The sequence below is a fragment of the Schistocerca nitens genome, chromosome 1 (assembly GCF_023898315.1).
Source record: "Schistocerca nitens isolate TAMUIC-IGC-003100 chromosome 1, iqSchNite1.1, whole genome shotgun sequence".
Lineage (NCBI taxonomy): Eukaryota > Metazoa > Arthropoda > Insecta > Orthoptera > Acrididae > Schistocerca > Schistocerca nitens.
Window position 1 is genome coordinate 437,730,519 of NC_064614.1, and position 24,980 is coordinate 437,755,498.

The following is a 24,980-nucleotide window of genomic DNA, read 5'->3' on the forward strand; positions in this document are numbered from 1 at the left end:
AAATGCTGTGAATACCACTATACCGCTGCACCTTTGTCTAGCACAGGGATATCATCCTTGTGGCTTGTGTTTCAGAGTGAGAGTGGCATAAGGATGGAGTAGTATGTTGTGGAGGTTGAGTTGGCGACGGAACACCAGTAGAAGGGTGTGGGAAGGATCTTTGGTAGGATGTACCTCATTTAAGGGGATGATGAATAATATCGAAGCCCTGACAAGGGATGTGGTTCAGCTGCTCCACTCCCAGGTGATATTGTGTGCTGAGGTGGATAATCCTTTGTAGCTGATTCTGGCTGAGGGGATTGGAGGTGTGGCATGGGAAATCAGTATGCAGACTAGGTCTGAGAGGTAGCGCCTGTCTGTGAAGGGCTTCGTAAGACCTCCAGAGTATTGGGAAAGGGAGTTATTCTCATTTCATATGCGTCGTCTATCAGTGGCTGGGCTGTATAGGATGGAGTTTTGGTGTGGCAGGAATGACGCTGCTGAACTGCAGGTCCTGTTGGTAGCTTAATGCGGACAGAGATGACTGAGGAGCACGAAAACCTGTAGCGAAACAGAGTGTTTGACATCGCGGGGTCTCGCTAACATTGACTAGAAAATCTAAATTTCATTATCATTGTTATCATGACCAAAATCGCACAAGTTCATTACGAAATTGAAATTACATAATGCAGTTGAATCACTGTAGTTCACAGCCGTCACAGACAGTTAAACAGCAGCAAAGATATCATGGTTATAAAATAATCGATCACAGGAAGCGACCTGAAAATTTTAAATCCCAGCAGATTTCAGAATGCTGACGATTCTCTACATTTGTTAATCTCTACATCTGAAATATTTTAAGTCTCATTAACACAGTCCAAAGCTCAAGTGGCAGTCTAGTCCTACAGTACCTCACTGTCATTACCAAAGTTAAGCACAATAAACAAAAGACACTGGGCTATGTTCTACTTGCCTCTTTACAAAACTTGGTTTCATGACTATTATGCTATTCAATGACTGTCTTACAATGTGACCACCATTTGTGAATATTACACAAATACTTAACCCTTCTGCAACTAATAATGCACAGTAAATGTTCTTGCTCAACTTGTGTCCTTATATTACAACATTCAAATGTTCATTAATTACTAATTTCATGTGATTTATTCGCCACATCCGGCGCTTTATTCTAACTATTCAAAACGTCAACTTTAACACATTGGCGCTGCAGCCTTACACTACTCACAACAACAACTTCACATACATTAAAACATTGAATATGGTCAAACAAACATAGGAATCAGTGGGATCTTAAACTGGATTCTTATGCAGGTATTAATTAAGTGTGTTCATTTAGAGAATTTGTAGTTTAGGCTTTTTTAACCCCTTATTCAATAAATTATTTATAACTATGAATAAATTTGTGACATATTATCTTCATTGCTGGTGTTATGAGCTTATAAACAGCACCTCATATATGTACTTTGTGCATCTGCTTCAGATTTTACGAATTTTTTCAACCATAATAATTATGAAAGTTATTAATTAAGTCTGTAAATAATACATTTACAAGCACTTTTTAATTCCTAATGGGCTTATCTCATCACCATGAATCATAAGCTATATTTAGTTTTTTTGCATTATGTCTGTAAGGCCTTTTAAGTATTTTCAGTGAATATTCTAGCTTTTACTCTAGATTCTAAGTCACAAGGGCCATCTTAGCTCTTTTCGATAAGCACACTGCTGCATCCTTGCTACCCTTTCCTCTTGGTATTTCCATGCTCGCCGATTCCTGCTGGACAATGCTCCCATCTGGCCACTCACAGCTTTCTGTGACCACCTGGTGATGCTGGCCAGAACCAAGGCTGACTTATGTAGCCCAACCACCTCAACTTAACTTATAGGCCACAAATCACCCAATCATATATTCAGCATTCACACAACTCCTAGTTGACTAGCTATGCCCAATGTCACAACGTTTTCAATAACACAAACATTCTTTATCACAATTTTCATCCATTTATTCATTTATTTTATATACCAGGGACATGAAGTTATTACAGTATGGTGGAGCAGTAACAACATATGCATAGCAATTAAACACATACAAAGAATAAGTTACAGAGAAAATTCAGTAAAATAGAGACAGACAGTAATAATAAAAATATGTGGATTAATATGTACAACAAGAATTTGCAAAATACGGACAGGAAGGGAAAAAAGCAAAATAATTGGACAGAAATCAATATTAATCAGCAGATAATACATGTCCATCATATGGAGCAGCAAAAGGGAAGAAGCATATCATTAGAACTTGAGAGGCACCCACTTGCCTTTCTCATACTGTGGCATCAAGCAGTCAGGCCTGCAAGATGGGTGGTTTGCCAAGCGAGTGGATTCTTCCTTAATTTATTGAGCAACATGAATTCTCGTATCTTACTATTTAGTTACAAATTATCCTCCTGCATGAATAATACGCAACGGAAACACGCATCTGACTATCAGTGATTTATAGAACTCTGACTGCACACTACGCACTGGCAATACCACACTTACTTCTTGTCTTTGATTTAACGGCTTTTATATAAATTCGGGACATTATGATAACATACAATTTAATGAAAAAGGCCACCAATCTCTTTCTATTCACTATTTGATTTATTCCTAAACACACAAATTCTACAACCTAGAACAAAATCACAAGAGAAATTCCGCCCAGTGGGCATGGCTTTACGTTAGTGAATCTCTATACTATGGTCTCGTAATCTATTTGCCCCAACAGTGCACTCCCTGGATCGGATGGTGGATCTTTTATTATACCTCACACTTCGCCTCTCACATTCATCCTCACGAAACTTTCCTCCAGATCGAGCGATACAGAAGGAACAAGCATAACCCACAAATCTTTCGAAACTACCTTGCTACTCCCATGCAAAACACACATACCCAAATTACAAGACATACACATCACAACAATATGAAATATTACACATCGAACGGTTACAACTTCATCACTTTCCGCTTTCCCACTTCAATCAATATCTACCCAGTTTCACACGACATTGCCCCACTTTGTAATTTTACTTTCCTACTGTGAACTCTGGAGATAAACGCACGTCTTCCTGTGCAATGCAAGCCAAGTGGCGTTGCTGGAAAAACGGCCGACTCACCTTGATTCTCTCTCAGAGTTTAAATTTAGTGTCACTTGGAATGATATTTCTTAAATACTTCAACTTATGATACACACGCTATTTCTTAAATATTTCAGCTTATTGTACACACGCTATTAATTCTTAAATATTTCAGCTTATTGTACACACGCTAGTATCTCAACTTATAACTACACGTGGTCTCATTGTGACCGTTGGTTTACTACAATTCCCTTAAAATTACCTGCCTCACTTTGTAATTTTCCCCACAAAAGTTCCTAGGAAAGAGAAATGATTAGTTCTAACTACTCTTAAATATTCCACATCCATACCATGCCTCCACACTTTCATTACGGAGCACAACAAAAAACAGGTCTTTACAGCAGAAGGTTCAGCGCCAGAGTGCCGAAACATGGCCGTATTCCGGTTCTCTCGCACCTCTGTCGAAGTGGGAGAAGCACCTTGCTACCTTATTGGTCAGCCACATTTCAGACCCTCCAAAGCTCTGGTAACTTCCATCTCTTTGATCTCACCAAAGGTAGCCAAAGGATCGACTCAAAGATGATCATATATTCATTCAGTTACACCACACAGATCTCACCAAACTGGATGTAGGGATTTATTTTGAGGAAGTGCACATGTGATCAATTAAATAAATAAATTGTCATTCTTTCCCACACTGGTATCCGGCTTCGCTGTATTAATTGAAATTGAGTTACTTTTACACAAAAAATGTGTTGTTCTGACAAGAATTTCGTACCTATTCTCAATGTTGGGCGGTACTGTACCCTTTCATCACCGGCTACCCATGCAGAAAAAAATGGCACGGTGCTATCCTTGCAATGCGAGGGTAGTTCCGAACATTTTTTTAAGAAAACTGTATTAAAACAAACGTAGCAATTCATCGAAATAACCAGGAGGAGACCTTAGCCCCTGGTGACCTCAAATAGACGACCAAATTATATTGTACTCTCCACAATCCGGAGTAACGTACACATACAAATATATAACAATCCACATGACAAATAAAACATCACATCATAGAAATGAACAAATAATATTGAGATAAAATTTTGCTTTAGTTACTGGGATCTTCGTTACTTTTATGAGTAATCCAAATTTCAATAATTCTAAAACAAATTAAAAAAAATACTAATTGTACTCATGAAATTTTAAATAGCTCACCGTCCAAACACAGAGCAAGTAATCTGACATTCATAAATTGCGCTGTAAAAACCCTTACACAGCAAAGTCTAAATACAAAACAAAATCAACAAAAGAAAAAAATTTCGTACACTAGTTACACGTAGAATGTCAGGCTCCACACCATTACTCTAAAATATACCTCAAACCTACAGCGAAATAAAAACTGAGAAGAAAAACAATGAAATATACCACAAGTTACCTACTGGTTACGTAATATAGTTCGTCTAAGACATCATGTCATACCTCATTAACTATCATCACCTAAGCAATTGCCACAACTACTCGACAGTGAGTTTAGCCTTATCTTTGTCCATCAGTACAAATACCTGCTGCTGAGCTAGTCAGTTCATCAACTTTGATCAATACACGCAGTAAATAGTTTAGCAATAAGTGCTTGAATCCACCAGTAGCTCTCTTATCTTACTCTACTGTTCATTTCTCTGTTGTCACACATATAGACGACAAGAACTTGCATTTCGACTAGCCTTCGTTACACTTTAATGTGAAATGTCACCACTGTGATAATAAAAAATAAGTGGCTTCAGTCGAAACACCAACAAGATTATTACTATGCACGACATCAAAATACATCAGTTAATTCCGATATTTGTTGTGCAATGCAAACTCTTGTCCCCTGTGACAATCTTACTGATCAATGCTACATGAACCGCTACGTTAGTATTACGCCACTGGCTTATAATTAGAGCATCATTGTACCAAATATTCTAATAAACATGCTACGTGAACTTGATAACCCAGAACAGACAAAAAACAAACACTAACTATTCTAAACACAAATATTAATAAAATACAATTACGCTTGCTGTCCCTTCAGGAATGAAACATATAAAAAAACATTTACACAATTGCAAATACATTATTCCCTATCTTGCGAGTCACACGGAAACATTTCATTCTGTGATTTTCTTGGGGTCAAAAAGTTGCTGATAGTTTTCCTAGAACCACTGTCTCGGTGTCAAAGCTCTCCCATGGTTACCCGGACGAAAGTCTTTGAGTCACTCAATTCGGCATTTTGAACACGCACTGAACAGTAAACTGTATCTCCCATTAAACACAAATATCATAGTCACTCTCAGAGTACCATCCACACGAATCTGTTCGTCCAAAAAATGGCCCTACAACCACTATTACCCACGGTTCTGTCCTTTCAGTTCATGGTGTAATTAAAAGTCGTAAGTTTCAACAAACAGCACTTATTCCCGCGCCAATTCAAGAAATGTCTCCTACTACAGACGCAAATGTCAATGTCCCACTCTAGTTTCTTGCCTTCATACAATAATTGTTCACCATACGACAACTGTCCTCTAAGTATACCAAGTGTCCCACATGCAATTCACAAAGCACACTTAACAAGTCACTGCCAAAAGTTTATGGATCCCACCGTTCAGTGGTCAAGACAAAACAAAACGATTGTCCTGTTTGCTAAAGACAAAATCTTTTCCACCACTCACAACGTGGAAACACCAGTCCTTCACTTTCCACATTATGGAAAGTCGCAGTCATCTTGTTTCACGGCTCCACAGTCCAGTACAAGTTAATAGCTGCAGGTAAAAAATATGCTCGCCGGGCTCTGCCGCGCCTCGTCCATTCAGCAGTAGCGCCGCTGCGCGCGCCGTTGAGCAGAAGAAACCACCCGCTGTTGCCTCCGCGGGATACCTTCCCCAGTCGTAAGGGTGGCGGAACTCATGAATGGCCAGTGATACGTGCGTGTCGCCCCAGGCCGTTGACCTGCTGTAGCGGGCGCGTGGAGTGTACCTCGTCCGACAATGGAGTGGGGAGTGCCGCGGCTGTGTCGCCTGCCGCCATGGCGACGTCAGCTCGGCCCGTTAGCGGTATGGGCGTTACGACACCCAATTAGCCAGATCTTCCGTGCATCTCGCAACATTACAGACAAAAGGAAATTCTTACATTAAAATTATACACCCTAGTTTTCTACACATACAACATCAACATTTATCTCTTTTCTATAGACAGCCCACACTCGTGCTATTCATTGTACCTGTCGTCCCTCATACAAAACATGAAAGTGTAAAAAAATAAAGAACAAAATGAATAAGAAACAATCTATACAACTCATAATTACAATACAAAATAGTAAACTACTCTAACATCCTATCACAGTGAAAATATTAGAAACTGTTGATTCTCAAGCTACAATATACAATGAACCTTTGTGCTTGTGACAGACTGAAATTGAAACCCCTTGAAAGTGTTCTAACAAAAAAAATGAGAAAATAATCTACACAACTCTCAATTACCTACCACAGGTTATTAAATATTAAACTACTTTAACATCCTAACACAATAAACATTTTAGGAACTGGTGACTCTAAATTTACAACATATAATGCACCCTTGTGCTTGTGACAGACTGAAATCAGTATCTCTTCACATATTTTACATTTCATTATACACTCCTGGAAATGGAAAAAAGAACACATTGACACCGGTGTGTCAGACCCACCATACTTGCTCCGGACACTGCGAGAGGGCTGTACAAGCAATGATCACACGCACGGCACAGCGGACACACCAGGAACCGCGGTGTTGGCCGTCGAATGGCGCTAGCTGCGCAGCATTTGTGCACCGCCGCCGTCAGTGTCAGCCAGTTTGCCGTGGCATACGGAGCTCCATCGCAGTCTTTAACACTGGTAGCATGCCGCGACAGCGTGGACGTGAACCGTATGTGCAGTTGACGGACTTTGAGCGAGGGTGTATGGTGGGCATGCGGGAGGCCGGGTGGACGTACCGCCGAATTGCTCAACACGTGGGGCGTGAGGTCTCCACAGTACATCGATGTTGTCGCCAGTGGTCGGCGGAAGGTGCACGTGCCCGTCGACCTGGGACCGGACCGCAGCGACGCACGGATGCACGCCAAGACTGTAGGATCCTACGCAGTGCCGTAGGGGACCGCACCGCCACTTCCCAACAAATTAGGGACACTGTTGCTCCTGGGGTATCGGCAAGGACCATTCGCAACCATCTCCATGAAGCTGGGCTACGGTCCCGCACACCGTTAGGCCGTCTTCCGCTCACGCCCCAACATCGTGCAGCCCACCTCCAGTGGTGTCGCGACAGGTGTGAATGGAGGGACGAATGGAGACGTGTCGTCTTCAGCGATGAGAGTCGCTTCTGCCTTGGTGCCAATGATGGTCGTATGCGTGTTTGGCGCCGTGCAGGTGAGCGCCACAATCAGGACTGCATACGACCGAGGCACACAGGGCCAACACCCGGCATCATGGTGTGGGGAGCGATCTCCGACACTGGCCGTACACCACTGGTGATCGTCGAGGGGACACTGAATAGTGCACGGTACTCCAAACCGTCATCGAACCCATCGTTCTACCATTCCTAGACCGGCAAGGGAACTTGCTGTTCCAACAGGACAATGCACGTCCGCATGTCTCCCGTGCCACCCAACGTGCTCTAGAAGGTGTAAGTCAACTACCCTGGCCAGCAAGATCTCCGGATCTGTCCCCCATTGAGCATGTTTGGGACTGGATGAAGCGTCGTCTCACGCGGTCTGCACGTCCAGCACGAACGCTGGTCCAACTGAGGCGCCAGGTGGAAATGGCATGACAAGCCGTTCCACAGGACTACATCCAGCATCTCTACGATCGTCTCCATGGGAGAATAGCAGCCTGCATTGCTGCGAAAGGTGGATATACACTGTACTAGTGCCGACATTGTGCACGCTCTGTTGCCTGTGTCTATGTGCCTGTGGTTCTGTCAGTGTGATCATGTGATGTATCTGACCCCAGGAATGTGTCAATAAAGTTTCCCCTTCCTGGGACAATGAATTCACGGTGTTCTTATTTCAATTTCCAGGAGTGTATATAGCAACGTTTCTTGGACATGTATGAACCATCCACATGATGTCAGATCCTGACCTGCCATCGAGGTTCATCCCAATCAAACAATACATAATAATATTTTAGTTACAGATCGGTAGCATCCCCTTTACAGGAGTGTGCGCATTGATCACACTACTCTACGACTCTCACTCACCAGACATCACACTTTCCTTCTCATTCAACCCATTAATACACTAACAGAATAGGTCTAGAAGTCAGCTAACCTTAACACCACCACACTCACGACAACATACCATACCTTTGCTCCCTTATACTCAACCACATAACACATGAAGCTGTTTCGGAGATAGCGTTCCAGTCTCCGAATTCGTCCTTTCACTCTGGCACCTCTTTACATCGGCTTACCTCTGCATTCACTTTATGCTAAATCTCAACTTAGAATCGCGACATTTCATCTAAGAACAAAAAATACACAAATTAATCAACCTGCAAAATAACTGCACACATTCTTGGTACCGTTTTGATCAGTTATACTGGTACGAGGCTTCAACGACAACAAAAAATATTATTTTTGCCAAATAGCATATTTTATGGTAAGAATTAGATCTACACTTATATTACATCTTACGTCAGTATTTCACAACGTTCACCATCTGGGTCTCATACTCCCTTTACGTCCTTTCACATTGTGCAGTTGTCCTCATCTCTTCATTCGTATTTCGGCTCTCCGTCCGTCCATTACTCCATCATTTCCTGGTCTTCCTTCATCATTGGCATCAATCTCTATTGCAGCATACACAGGCCTCTCTGTAACATACATCTAAGACATCTCCACATTATTCAATTCTACTCACCTTTATTTACCACTGTTTCATCACGTCGAATCTCTCTTTATTAATCACACTGCTTCACGTCGCTTCTCCTCATATACCACCTTTATCCACTACTATTTATCACGTCGCTTCTCTATCTACCATCTTTATCCACTCATTAATCATCACGTCGTTTCTGCTTGATCCTTATTCATACGACAAAAATACGTACATACACCACTCTGTCGACTCCTGTTCATGACTCATTCGACCAGTCTGTTCTGTCATACTTCCTGACATCCCGCCTGAAAATTCTTATGTTCGATTTGACCCTGCACAACGTTACACACCACAATTAAATACACTGACTATCTACCATAAATAGCCTACCTTAGATCTATCCTTAACTTTTCCATAATTTGATGTTAGAAATGTGATGAAGCCCACGAGATTGTTTTCCCTTGATCGTCTCAATCAGTACAGCATTTTCATGGACAATCCGCCTCACTCTGAATGGTCCACTATACACAATAAAGAATTCGCTAGTTAGGAATATGTGCTTACACGAAAATTAAATGTGTGCAGAGAATATACAAGCTGGGAGAATTGGGCAGCCCAAGTGTTAGAAACTTAGGTGCTAGTGGCCTCTCTCACTAACACCAGATTCCGAATAACCATACACAGCACTTCATTATAACTGTCACCACGACAATGACATCAGATGGCATCTAATTTAAAAACTTCGATCACAATGTTTACCTCCTACATTACTTGTTTAGTATCTACAATAGTCGAATCACACTAATTCGACTGGACTCATTGGCATTATTACATAACAATTCTTTTACTTTACTGTTCGAAATAAAATTTGCAAATTTTACTGAGATACCAGCCTAATAGATTCCATTACTGGCGTTTTATTCTCTGATCAGAAGTATGGTATTTGCATTCCTACATATTAGTTGAGTTTGTCTGCTACATAGACAATTTTCAGTGCCAGCTGCATGTGTTTTAAGAGCAAGATATTAAGGGCTGATATGTTGGATTAGTTTCTCCTATTCTTCAATCTATTACAACATGAAAGAAATACCCGGATTCCATGCTCTCCTGTCATTCAGATAGTTTCTACCCTCGACACTATCTGACCTGTCTCCGTTCACGATACCGCTCTCATTACCCAAGTGTTGAAATGACGCGGAATCGTCTAAGCCTCTGCCTGCCATCACTATACCTCTGCGCAATTTCACTGGCAACTTCGTTATATGGATCCTAATGAACTCCGCTGGTTCGTATGTCACATCCAAGTACCTGTTTCGTCTGAACATCTCCTGATAGCACGACACTGAATCCCTTATGCCACCTTCGTTACGATTTTGCATCATCAATATGCTTAGCGTAACCTGGTCCTGCTTACTTTTCGGCCTGAATTCATTTAAATAGCTACTACAGTCTTTAAGGTCTTCCTGCATTTTCGCTCTAGCCTCGTCCCTCAAATAGTTATACACAAACTTCATGTTGCGGAGCAGTCCCCTCGATGAAGGTAACGAATCTTGAAACTGAGACAGCCTTGGACTATACCCAGTTGAGTCTGCCACCTGTTTTATCCGACACAACCGTTCTTCTGACTCTGTGAATTCGTCTTCCTCTTTCTGCCTATTTTCGCCTTTTGAGTTTATCTCACTCTCCTTCTGCAATCTACCTGATGGTGTGTCACCTCCGCTACTGCCCGCTAATTGCAACTGTGCTAGTTCTTCACTATGTTTCCTACTTATTTCTAATTGTCCCTCTTTAAACTGCAATAGTGATTGTATCTCCTCTTGGTCGGCATAAACCTCTCGCTGCGTACTGTCAGAGCCTGTTTCGCCTCTCATACTGATCTTTTCTACATCTGCGCTAATCGTATTCATTCTGGCCACTACCACCGCAACTTCATCCCTGTGTTTATTTAGCGCCATTTCCTGCCGTGTGACTTGAGCTTCTACGCTGTCTAATGCCCCTTGTTTATCTGCAAGTAAGTCCTCTACTATCTCTTTGATTCGCTCATCCGGCAACACGTCCCCACGTTCGGTAATATCGCTCTCTATTGCACTTACTCGTACCTCCAAATTATTGGTTTTTTCTTTCACAGCATCACATACTTGCTTTACCGCACCCAGATTCTTCTCCCCCTCATCTAACCGATTATTAACTGCGGACAGACGCTCATTGATAACTGTGTGGAGCTTCCTCATTGCCTCTTTATTTCCCTTATCCATTACCTCCAATCTTTCCTTATTTTCCCTATCTCTCTCCTTATTATCTCTATTGATTGCTTCTAATCTTTCGTTATTTGCTTCCAATTTTTCATTTATCGCTTTAGTCTCCCTACTCATTGCTTCCAATCTTTCTTTATTATCTCTCTCCATTCTCTGTAAAAACTGCATTAGCCCATCGTTATTTCCTACTTTCGACGCGTTCACCTCGTTCGCCTGCGAAACCGTAGCTTCGCTAAGGGTAGCTGCACTTTCACCGTACACCTGGCCTAGTCTCGGCTCGCCCGCGTCGTCTGGGAAGGCCCGTGTTTGTGGACAAAGCCCGCCGCACAAAGGATCCCCTCGCAGCGGTCCACTGAACAATACAGCCTCTTCTGAGTGCCTGCCGTCCCCACTCATTAACCCATCTACAGCTACTTCCCGCTGCACTGCTACGTTCACGCCAGAATCGTTATTCTCCATGGTGACTATACTTTTAGCCTGCGACCTAGTTACTACGGACATTACGCAAAAAAAATTATAAAACGATCTTCTAGCCTTGTGCGATACCGCAATTAATTACATAAAATAAAATAAAAGATCCTCACCAATCCAGAAAGAAATTGCGAACAGAAAAAAATTTTACTTCTTAGCGCTATCACAATACATTCCATAAAAAAAAATTTAACAGCAAACCCTAACAACAAAATATCCTAACAAAAATGATCCTGGCAACAAAATTATCGTGACAAAACCGGAATCCTGGCAACAAAATTATCGTGACAAAACCGGAATCCTGGCAACAAAATATCCTAACCAATAAAATAATCCTGGCAACAAATTAAATATCCTGACCAATAAATAATCCTGGCAGCAAAATATCCTAACCAATAAAATAATCCTGGCAGCAAATTAAATATCCTGACCAATAAAATAATCCTGGCAGGGTCGAAATTATGAGAGGCACCCACTTGCCTTTCTCATACTGTGGCATCAAGCAGTCAGGCCTGCAAGATGGGTGGTTTGCCAAGCGAGTGGATTCTTCCTTAATTTATTGAGCAACATGAATTCTCGTATCTTACTATTTAGTTACAAATTATCCTCCTGCATGAATAATACGCAACGGAAACACGCATCTGACTATCAGTGATTTATAGAACTCTGACTGCACACTACGCACTGGCAATACCACACTTACTTCTTGTCTTTGATTTAACGGCTTTTATATAAATTCGGGACATTATGATAACATACAATTTAATGAAAAAGGCCACCAATCTCTTTCTATTCACTATTTGATTTATTCCTAAACACACAAATTCTACAACCTAGAACAAAATCACAAGAGAAATTCCGCCCAGTGGGCATGGCTTTACGTTAGTGAATCTCTATACTATGGTCTCGTAATCTATTTGCCCCAACAGTGCACTCCCTGGATCGGATGGTGGATCTTTTATTATACCTCACACTTCGCCTCTCACATTCATCCTCACGAAACTTTCCTCCAGATCGAGCGATACAGAAGGAACAAGCATAACCCACAAATCTTTCGAAACTACCTTGCTACTCCCATGCAAAACACACATACCCAAATTACAAGACATACACATCACAACAATATGAAATATTACACATCGAACGGTTACAACTTCATCACTTTCCGCTTTCCCACTTCAATCAATATCTATCCCAGTTTCACACGACATTGCCCCACTTTGTAATTTTACTTTCCTACTGTGAACTCTGGAGATAAACGCACGTCTTCCTGTGCAATGCAAGCCAAGTGGCGTTGCTGGAAAAACGGCCGACTCACCTTGATTCTCTCTCAGAGTTTAAATTTAGTGTCACACGGAATGATATTTCTTAAATACTTCAACTTATGATACACACGCTATTTCTTAAATATTTCAGCTTATTGTACACACGCTATTAATTCTTAAATATTTCAGCTTATTGTACACACGCTAGTATCTCAACTTATAACTACACGTGGTCTCATTGTGACCGTTGGTTTACTACAATTCCCTTAAAATTACCTGCCTCACTTTGTAATTTTCCCCACAAAAGTTCCTAGGAAAGAGAAATGATTAGTTCTAACTACTCTTAAATATTCCACATCCATACCATGCCTCCACACTTTCATTACGGAGCACAACAAAAAACAGGTCTTTACAGCAGAAGGTTCAGCGCCAGAGTGCCGAAACATGGCCGTATTCCGGTTCTCTCGCACCTCTGTCGAAGTGGGAGAAGCACCTTGCTACCTTATTGGTCAGCCACATTTCAGACGCTCCAAAGCTCTGGTAACTTCCATCTCTTTGATCTCACCAAAGGTAGCCAAAGGATCGACTCAAAGATGATCATATATTCATTCAGTTACACCACACAGATCTCACCAAACTGGATGTAGGGATTTATTTTGAGGAAGTGCACATGTGATCAATTAAATAAATAATTGTCATTCTTTCCCACACTGGTATCCGGCTTCGCTGTATTAATTGAAATTGAGTTACTTTTACACAAAAAATGTGTTGTTCTGACAAGAATTTCGTACCTATTCTCAATGTTGGGCGGTACTGTACCCTTTCAAACTGTACTGCAGCATCTACCTAGAGTTTTAATTCCCATCCATGCTACTTCCTAACCGAAAGGACCTTGTCAGATTTCCAATACTTCTCTTCCAATACTTCTCTATATTTTCTAATGAGTGTAGAAAGAATTCATTCACTGTTCCCTAAGAATAAGTACAAGTGCAATAAGTATAACCGAAACAGCTGACAATAATCTTCCACTGTCCCACCAAAGTCTCTGTATAGTACCACAAGATTAAAATCATAATGCAACAGAACTCAGTATTGTTCCAAAGAACGAAGGATAAATTAAGACAGACCTCCAAAAAAGGAAGTCCTCCTCAGACACATATAAAGAACGAAATAGTCAACCATCAAGCTCTTGATATTAAACACAAGTATGAGACAGTTAATATTAGTAGGATCAAACACAAAACCTCAATAATCAATGCTCAACAATACCTCACATGTGTCCATGTAACAACATTTGTTAGATTCTAGTATACACTTCCCCTGAGTAAATAGATTTATTAAGGACATCAGAATAATATAGTGCAACATATGTACCGCCCTTAAGATATGTGAAAAGTTTAAACACTCAATTATTCCCAAATCACAGTTAAGATGAGCACAGGGGAGAGAGGATCGAAGGAAAGGGTGGTGGGTCTACCCTCCACTCTAGCAGGTCACAAATTCCCACCAGTACTAATTGTAAGAAACGTCTAAAACTGACAAACTAGGTTAGTTCAATTATCCCACTGTAATTAAACTACCTTTTGTAACAGGCCAAAGGATCCACAGTAATGAATCTCATTAAAGACTCCAGAACTACTAACTGGCAACAGATAAACAGCAAAACGAGATGTGTACTCAACTGCACAGGCACAACTCCAACCAGCAAGCAATGAAACCTTTAAGTCTGAGCGCCACACTGTTAGGTACATATAATCCATATAACGTATTTCATACACTTAGTCAAAAAACATTACATTCAGAAGTTGCTGCACATCCCAATAGTAAATTCTCCTCTTAGTTATAAAATAAAAAAAGTACTGTTTCACTGTGCACTGACCTGGTTCATTCCACATGACCAGAAAATGTGACTAAATGTCAGCAGGAGCACCCAGAAGGAAAGTCTCCCCTAAGGACTCATCATTGCTCAACACACATGTTCACATATATTTATCATGGCAAATGCTGACAAATCCCTAGAACTGTTCACTATTCCAGGGTTTTAGTCTCCTATCAAACAGTCATAAGTATTTTATGTCTCGTTAGAACATGAATCACAGAATCTGCAATTCACACCTGACAACTCTCTACAAATACAGTTTCCCTTTATGGGAATAAACATGAAAATCTATCAGTCCCAAATTAACACTAGACGAAAGCAGGACCATATTTCAGTACACTCTTACCACTACAATATTGCTGTCCACAAGCCCAATTTCTTGGAATCACACCAACATACTAACGTGCAAGCACTCAGAAACAGTGCTTCCTCTTCATATGAAGTGTCAGTGCTTCTCTGAAAGGACATAAACACATAATCAGCAATAAAATATATGCGGTCAGAAAGACTGTAAGGAAGATAGATATGTGTATCAGGAAATGTGTCGGCAGGAATTATTGAATACCAAAACACAACAAACGATCATTAGTGTCAGAAATTGTGTAAAGACGGAACTAAGACAAATGAATGAAATATTTGCTCAATGCAGTATATTTTCAAAGTATATAAACTATGTGTTGTTAAGACAGACCTATTCAAAAATGTGATTCAAACAACAGTAACGGCAGCTTATGGAAACAGCTCCAATTTCCATCTAATACACCACCGAAAAGAGTGTTAAGTATTTGACACATGTAATGTAAGTCCCCGAAATTTATCACTTTTTCCTCATATAGATAGAAACTAACATTAGCATCCGAACATCTTTTAAAACGCTGATGAGCAAGCATATAGCTCTTTCATTAATAGCTGAAAAGATAAAACGATATCAGATCTTTGCTTGGACTGAATAGTTCACATATTAATCAGAAAGAAATATAACAGATATTTAAAACAATATTATTATGCTTGCAGCCAGCCACAAACAAAACACACAGAATTGGTTTCAATATACTGTCAGTAAATGCAACGCAAGCAGATAGCAAGAGAAGGAATAAAATAGTCACTGTCCCTGAAGTAGCTTGATAGTGTTCTCACACATATGTAATAATATTTCCTACACTGACCTGAAAAATATGAAATAACACGAACTGCAGTTAAGTGAAGTTTCACAAGCAAGTATTCCTGATAGACTAGTCCCTTGGACGGGATAAACGAGTAACGACTGCAGAACCCGAGTTAAACTGAATAATGTTCTAACGCAGGCAGTATCAGCACCGCCAGAATTCAGGAATCTGACAGGATCTGATGAGAGTTTCACTAGCAATCGAGTCATCAGAAAAACCGAAATTCATGTTCTGGTAGGAAATCGACGGATATAAGCAACCTGTTCTCCTTCCAAATTCGGATTACATGCGAATATGTAACCTGAACCATGCCCTGAGTAAAGCCCTTTCCTATACAATGTTTATTCCCATATAAAGTTATGACAACGCGGCCTCACTAAAACTTCTTAGAGGAATAGAACAAGAGAACAAAAGGAGTAGCTTACTTTGTGCAACGTAACAATAATGAGCATAAACACGCACTTGACTGAATTCCACGAACGTACAAAGTTGAGATAAGCACATGGTCTAACAGTAATATGTAAATACCCAGCTTGTAGCCAAGTTACACGCAGTGAGCATGTTTGACCCAATCTGTTAACCTAGTTTTTACACTTAGAAATCCGGAATTCAGAGGCACAAGGCAATCATGTCGTATACGAAGTGATGAACTGCCAGCCCTCTCTGAGACTCCAACTGTTGACCGGTAAACATACAAATAAAATAGACAAAGCATATTACTGCCTGCAGTTTTTAGAAATGCATGGGTTGTAATAATGGTTCAGAAAAATTGGTATCTCTGCTGAAGGCAGAAAGCCTGCAACATTACATGAGACAGCCTGATGCCGATGGCAATGTTTGCTTTCAGCCGTAAAGATTTTATAATTTCGTAGCGTTGGCAAGGAATCATTAATAAACTGATTCCTGATTCCTGAACGGTGGCCGGCACGGTAGCTTTGCGTGATCGGTCAGAGGGCTGCGTGCTCTCTGTAATAAAAAAAATAAAAATAAAATAAAAAACTGAGTCAAGGAATCAACGATCAACTTGAACGGATGTCTTGTGACGTCCGCCCAGACCAAATGCAACGAACTATATCGAAAAAAATGACGGAAAAAAAACGGTCAGCATGACGGATTGCCGTCCTAAAGGGCCCCGGTTCGATTCCCGGCTGGGTCGGGGATTTTCTCCCCTTTGGGACTGGGTGTTGTGTTGTCTTCATCATCATTTCATCCCCATCCGGCGCGCAGGTCGCCGAATGTGGCGTCAAATGTAATAAGACCTGCACCAAGGCGGCCGGACCTGCCCCGTAAGGGGCCTCCAGGCGAATGACGCCAAACGCTCATTTCAATTTTTCCATGAATATACTGCAGAGTCTTTGATTAAGAAAGTATGTAATTGACCTTAGAGCACAATTATGGCCACCATGACGCACACATCTCTGCGTGGAACATGTAGTGTATTAAACAAATACCAGTGAAAGATGTAAATAAAATCAATTTTATGTGCATAAGAAACTAATGAAAAAGCTCAGCCGGCCGATGTGGCCGAGCGGTTCTAGGCGCTTCAGTCTGGAACCGTGCGACTGCTACGGTTGCAGGTTCGAATCCTGCCTCGGGCATGGATGTGTGTGATGTCCTTAGGTTAGTTAGGTTTAAGTAGTTCTAAGTTCTAGGGGACTGATGACCTCAGATGTTAAGTCCCATAGTGCTCAGAGCCATTTTTGAAAAAGCTCACTAAGCAAGGGTGTGATGAATTCAGCTGTCCTAATATTCGGATGAACTAATGTAAGCCCGCTTCTGTCAAGTGCTTCGACAATCACGCATCTCACCAAACAAATAATGTATCGTTTCCATATGATCAGTCAGAACATTATGACCACGTACGTAGTAGTCGGCAGTCCACATTTGACACGGAAGACAGCGACGACCCACCTACATACAGGTCACCTACATCACGTACATTTCGGGGAAGGGTCGATGAGCTCTGACGCTATATTCAATCACAACCCAGATGTGTTCGATCGGGTTCAGATCTGGCAAAGTGGGGGGCCAGCTCACCAATTGGAACACGCCACTGTGTTCTGTTCTTCGAACCACTCCATCACATTCCTGGCCTTGTGACATGGCGCATTATCTTGGTGAAAAATGCCACTACCGTAAGGAAACATGATCGTCTCGAAGAGGTGAACGTTGCCTACAACCAGAGTACGATACTCCTTGGCCACCATGGTGCTTACACGAGCTCCGCTGGACCCATGGAAGCCTACGTCAATATTCAGAGCACAATGGAGCTGCCGCCAGCCTGTCTCTGCTTCGCAGTAAAGGTGTCAATTAGCTGTTCCCCTGGAAGACGACGGATTCGCACCCTCCCATCGGTATGATGAAGAAGGTAGCGGTAGTCATCAGACCATGCAACGCTCTGCTACTGCGCCAACGTCCAGTGCCGTTGGTCACGTGCCCGTTTCAGTCGTAGCTGCCAATCTTGTGGTGTTAACATTGGCACATGCATGAGTTGTCGGCTGCGGAAGCCCATCCTTAGGCGTGTTCAGTACACTGTGTGTTCAGACACACTTGTACTCTGCCGAGAGTTTTACATGTACATCTACATGGATACTCTGCAAATCACATTTAAGTGCCTGGAAGAGGGTTCATCGAACCACCTTCACAATTCTCTATTATTCCAATCTCGTATAGCGCGCGGAAAGAATGAATATCTTTCCGTACGTGCTCTTATTTTCCTTATTTTATCGTTGTGATCGTTCCTTCCTATGTAGGTCGGTGTTAACAAAATATTTTCTCATTCGGAGGAGAAAGTTGGTGATTGGAAATTCGTGAGAAGATTCCATCGCAACGAAAAACGCCTTTCTTTTATTGATTTCCAGCCCAAATCCTGTATCATTTCTGTGACACTCTCTCCCACATTTCGCGATAACACAAAACGTGCTGCCTTTCTTTGAACTTTTTCGATGTACTCCGTCAGTCCTATCTGGTAAGGAGCCCACACTGCGCAGCAGTATTCTAAAAGAGGACCGACAAACTTAGCGTAGGCGGTCTCCTTAGTAGGTCCGTTACATTTTCTAAGTGTCCTGCCAATAAAACGCAGCCTTTGGTTAGTCTTCCCCACAACATTTTCTGTGTGTTCCTTCGAATTTAAGTTGTTCGTAATTGTAATACCTACGTATTTAGGAGAATAGATTAGACTGATTCATCGTGTAACCGAAGTTTAACGAGTTCCTTTTAGCACTCATGTGGATGACCTCACACTTTTCGTTATTTAGCGTCAACTGCCACTTTTCGCTCCATTCAGATATTTTTTCTAAATCATTTTGCAGTTTGTTTTGATCTTCTGATGACTTTACTAGTCGATAAACGACAGCGTCATCTGCAAACAACCTAAGACGGCTGCTCAGATTGTCTCCCAAATCGTTTATATAGATACGGAACAGTAGGGGCCTATAACACTACCTTGGGGAACGCCAGAAATCACTTCTGTTTTACTCGATGACTTTCCGGCAGTTACTACAAACTGTGACCTATCTGACAGGAAGTCACAAATCCAGTCACATAACTGAGACGATATTCCATAAGCACGCAATTTCACTACGAGCCGCTTGTGTGGTTCAAAATGGTTCAAATGGCTCTGAGCACTATGGGACTCAACTGCTGTGGTCCTAAGTCCCCTAGAACTTAGAACTACTTAAACCTAACTAACCTAAGGACATCACTCACATCCATGCCCGAGTCAGGATTCGAACCTGCGACCGTAGCGGTTGTGCGGTTCCAGACTGTAGCGCCTTTGATCGGCCACTCCGGCCGGCTTCTTGTGTGGTACACTGTCAAAAGCCTTCCGGAAATTCAGAAATACGGACTCTATGTGAAATCCCTTGTCAATAGCACTCAACACTTCATGAATAAAGAGCTAGTTGTGTTTCACAGGAACAATGTTTTCTAGACCCATGTTGACTGTGGGTCAATAGACAGTTTTCTTCGAGGTAATTCATAATGTTCGAACACAATATATGTTCTAAAATCCTGCTGCATATCGACGTTAACGAAATGGTCCTGTAATTTAGTGAATTACTCCTACTACCTTTCTTGAATATTGTTGTGATCTGTGCAACTTTCCAGTCTTTGGGTACGGATCTTTCGTCGGGCGAACGGTTGTATATGATTGTTATGTATGGAGCTAATGCATCAGCTTACTCCGAGGCTGACGTTAGTTCCACCGCAGTTCTCCACCTGTTCTGTTTTACTAGTCTGCTCAGCCTACGACTTCCGACACCTGTAATGAGGGGTCGCCCCTCAAACCCACGACATCTGGACGTGGTTTCGCACGTGTTGAAGGCACTAACCACAGCACTCATTGAACACCCGAGAAGTCGTGCAGTTTCCGAAATGCTCGTGCCGAGCCTCCAGGCTATCAAAATCTGCCCTCGGTCAAACTCAGATAGATCGCGCGCCTTCCCCATTATACAAACGGACAGCGCGCTCAGTGGTACTGCATGTACCGTGCGTCTGACTAACGGTCATTCCTCGCGAGGTAACGCTGCTATCGTCTGAACGGGTTTATATCGAGACTAGGTCGGTGGTCACATGTGGGTACTATACGCTCAAACTAAGCGGCGGCTGGTAGGAACAACAGCAAAGTCATGTCCTACATACAGTCGCTCACATCAGCCACCGTGCAGATTGTAGACTTGATTTGTGCGTATAGTAAGCGCTCCCTAAGGTTGTGAAATGCTGTAAATAACACAACACCAAGCCTTGCAATGCGAACCAGAAAATAGGCAAGCATTTGTAACACAATTTGTGAATGAACAATAGAAACAGATTTCACTACTCTTACTCAACCAAAGCGGCATCTCAGCGTAGCTACCCACGTAGTGCGCTAGCGTCCAACTAGAACTCTCTTTGTACATTCAAAGTTCAAACCGAATGTTCCCAGTAAACTAAGCACGTTCACGTCTCGTTTGCCCACCGTAGTTGCTCTCTAAAGTGCTTGCTCATAATCTCCTACTGAGTGTGTCAGTCATGCTTTCATAGATCGATTGCTCGGTACAGAATATATCTTTGCAGAGTGTCTGCTATTTAGAGTATGTAGAAGAACATCAGTACTGAAAGCTGCGATTCTGACCGACAATTATCAATTTATTAGACGAATCTGCTGCATGTCTAGCATTGATAACCTGCTCATTCAACATTACGATCAGCCTTCTGATTGTTCTAAGGCTATGAATTGTTCTCAGTCGTCTTTACGGACTTCTCCCTACTCATTGTTGTTTCAGATACCAGGATCAAATTGCTCGTCACCTTCGTGTGACACATGCAGGACTGTATAAAAGAGTGTGAGTTTGATTTTAGTTTCCAATATTTATAAAGTACTTTCTGTTATTTTGTAAAAGGCGAAAATTGAGTTATAAAAATGAATTTATGAAAATTTTTGGTATGTTTTCTCAGTCGATTCATGGGATAGTTTCATTTGTCTTGGACTCAGTTCCGACGTTCAGTGTGATCATAATGCGTGGAAATTGTCTTTTATCGACTTAATTTTTATGATAGATTATGTATGGAGTTTATCCCACACATTTAAAGTGAGGAAATCCCGGTAGATGGGGAACAACTAAAAAGTAATATTCCAACAGTATTCATATGTTACAGGAAAATTAATATTCTCATAATAATGAGTGAACGGACTCTTTGCAATTATTGAGGTAGGAGAGATAAAATACAGGAAGCGAGAGGTTATCTGTGATCTATTATAAACGCTGAAGTTACAAAATTATTGTCCTCGCGTTACCAAGTAAAATCTGGTCTTATTTTTTGGTTATTTCCTTTTGTTCTTCCTGTTTTTGTTTACAGACATTACTTAGTAAAGAAAACGTAGGTCATTTACTAGTAACGATGCAAGTCTTCAGCCCTTTCCAATCTACCCCAGGCATGTTGAATAGGGTTCATGTCTGGAGAATGTGCTGACTATTCTTGTCAGCTCTACTTGTGACGCAATGCGGTATGTTTCTATTCTACAGTACTTTGCTCTAAACCAACGGAGACCGCGAGACCGATAAACAGGATAATAAATTATACCTCAGAGTAAACACGTAATTGCCTACCTCAATGAAAGAATTTCTGCCTGGCAGACACGAGACTCGAACCCTAAGCCCCACGAACTGAAGTCGCGCACATGGAACCGGAGTCACACCGATATGAATACTTGACTTGGGTTAGGATGATCAAGTAGAACATTCTGATAGACTCAACCGCTGCAGGTATGTCATCTGATGACGTCATGTCTTCAACATTTGTCATCCACTTTTAGGGTATTTCCCGACGTTTGCGGTCCCATGCGTCTTATATTAAATTACTTGTCTCACCGTCATCTACACACATCAAAAAAATTTTTGCATCACCTCGTTTCCGAGAGTTCCGAAATCTGTACAGAAAATTGGAATAGAGGTCAACATAAACATCATTTCCGCCCTTTTTATTGCTGATGAATACCACACATTACATGTTGTACCACCATACAGCGAGACCTTCAGAGGTGGTGGTCCAGATTGCTCTACACACCGGTACCTCTAATACCCAGTAGCCCGTCCTCTTGCATTGTATTCGTCGTGGAATACTATCCACAAGGTCATCAAGGCGCTGTTGGTCCAGATTGTCCCACTCCTTAACGACGATTTGGCGTAGATCCCTCAGAGTGGTTGGTGGGTCACATCGTCCATAAACAGCCCTTTCCAATCTACCCCAGGCATGTTGAATAGGGTTCATGTCTGGAGAATGTGCTGGCTACTCTTGTCGAGCGATGTCGTTATCCTGAAGGAAGTCATTCACAAATGTGCGCGATAGGGGCACGAATTGTCGTCCATGAAGACGAATGACTCGTCAATATGCTGCCGATGTGATTGCACTATCGGTCGGAGGATGGCATCCACGTATCTTGAACCGTTACGGCGCGTTCCATGACCACCAGCGGCGTACGTCGGCCCCACATAATGCCACCCCAAAATAGCAGGGAACTTCCACCTTGCTGCACTCACTGGACAGTGTATCTATGGCGTTCAGCCTGGCCGGGTTTTCTACAAACACGTCTCCGACGTTTGTCTGGTTGAAGGCAAATGCGACACTCATCGGAGAAGAGAACGTGATGTCAATCCTGAGCGGTCCATTGGGCATGTTGTTGGGCCCATCTGTACCACGCTACATGGTATCGTGGTTGCAAAGATGGACATCGCCATGGACGTCCGGAGTACAGTTGCGCGTCATGGAGCGTATTGCCCACAATTTGAGTCGTAACACGACGTCCTGTGGCTGCACAAAAAGCATTATTTAACATGGTGGCGTTGCTGTCAGGGTTCCTCCGAGCCAAAATCCGCAGGTAGCGGTCATCCACTGCAGTAGTAGACCTAGGGCGGCCTGAGCGAGGCATGTCATCGACAGTTCCTGTCTCTCTGTATGTCCTCCATGTCCGAACAACATCGCTTTGGTTCAGTCCGAGACGGCTGGACACTTCCCTAGTTGAGAGCCCTTCCTAGCACAAAGTAACAATGCGGATGCGATCGAACCGCGGTATTGACCGTCTAGGTGGTGTGAGTTCACGAACCTCTTGTCGACCTCTGTTCTCGAGTCTGGGTATTTTGACATTGGCCTCTCAATATGTATATTCCTTATTGTCGTTTCTTGTTACCAATATTAGTTTATTTCCAACAATAAGCAGCTTTCACTCGGTTAATACGCGGCAGAAATCAGACCTCCATTTGGATCGGACTTCCTTAACTCTTGTGCAAAAAGGTGTGCAGCATACTGCCACTCGAATTCAAAAATCTTAGCAGTAATCCACGCGCTTTCAAATCGAAACTGAAGAGTTTCCTCATGGGTCACTCATTCTATTCTGTCGGGGAGTTCCTTGAAAAATTAAGATGATTATCATTGTATTGCTGATAGCGTTTGCTTAAACTTATGGACTGATTTTCTTTCAGGTTCATGAACATTTATTTTTATCTGTTATTACTTTTATGTTGTAAGTTCATGTACTGACACGTTCCATGACCTTGCAGATTTGCTCCTCAATTTGGTCCTACGGAACTTGACATGTAAATAAAATAAATAGGCGTGGTTGAACTACCTCCTTCCTGGTGGAATGACTGGAACTGATCGGCTATCGGACCCCGTCCGTCTAATAGGCGCCGCTGATGCATGTTCGTTTACATCTTTGGGGCGGGTTGAGTGACATCTCTGAACAGTCGAAGGGACTGTGTCTGTGATGCAATATCCACAGTCAACGCCTATCTTCAGGAGTTCTGGGAACCGGGGTGATGCAAAATTTTTTTTTGATGTGTGTATGTAGCTCCCGAGGTTTTTATATGTTAATAAGAATCATTTACATTTCATTTCATTTACATTTCATTGGTTGCTGCTTAACCCATTTCAGATACCTGTGACAGGTATGTAGACTCCATTGCTTTTGCGGCCTATACACCTGGCTGGTATGTGAGAGACTGAAAGGGACACCTAGTGCCTTACTTGTTGCAGAGGAAATGGTGACGTTACCAGAAGGGCTGGCTGACTGCCACTGCCTGCCACGCTGCTCCGAGAGACATTACTACCCGCTGGATTATAAACTGTTAGACAAGTAAGTCACTGCGAATACACGCTGCATACAAATAAGTTATCACACCCTTTTAGGCTACCGGATGTCTGTTCATGACTGCTCTTGGTGCTTTGCAATCGCTTCACCACCTTGGCATGTACTCATAATAGGGGCATAGTCAGCTTTGTAATTTTCGAATAAGATCTTTGATGATTTGGTAGCCTTTCCTGATGATCTGCCTGCTGACCTGAACGATCGCCCAATAGATATTTAACACTTTACCTGGCGTTTCGGCTGTGCAAGTGCCTGCCATTTTCAAAGGTTTAGTACGGGACTCGAATCAACAGCGGTATTGTCTAGAAGGCTCACCGTGACCGTCCCTGGTGTGGTTTC

The 24,980-nt window shown here is 42.1% G+C and overlaps 1 protein-coding gene across 1 annotated transcript in view; it reads left to right on the top strand.

Annotated features, from left to right (window-relative positions):
* The window catches only part of LOC126252885 (uncharacterized), a 213,062-nt gene that overhangs the window by 169,397 nt on the left and 18,685 nt on the right, over positions 1-24,980 (top strand). Inside the window, exon 7 of the mRNA XM_049953890.1 lies at positions 24,530-24,629. Coding sequence (XP_049809847.1) covers positions 24,530-24,629 — 100 coding nt within the window. The remainder of the gene's footprint in view (positions 1-24,529; positions 24,630-24,980) is intronic.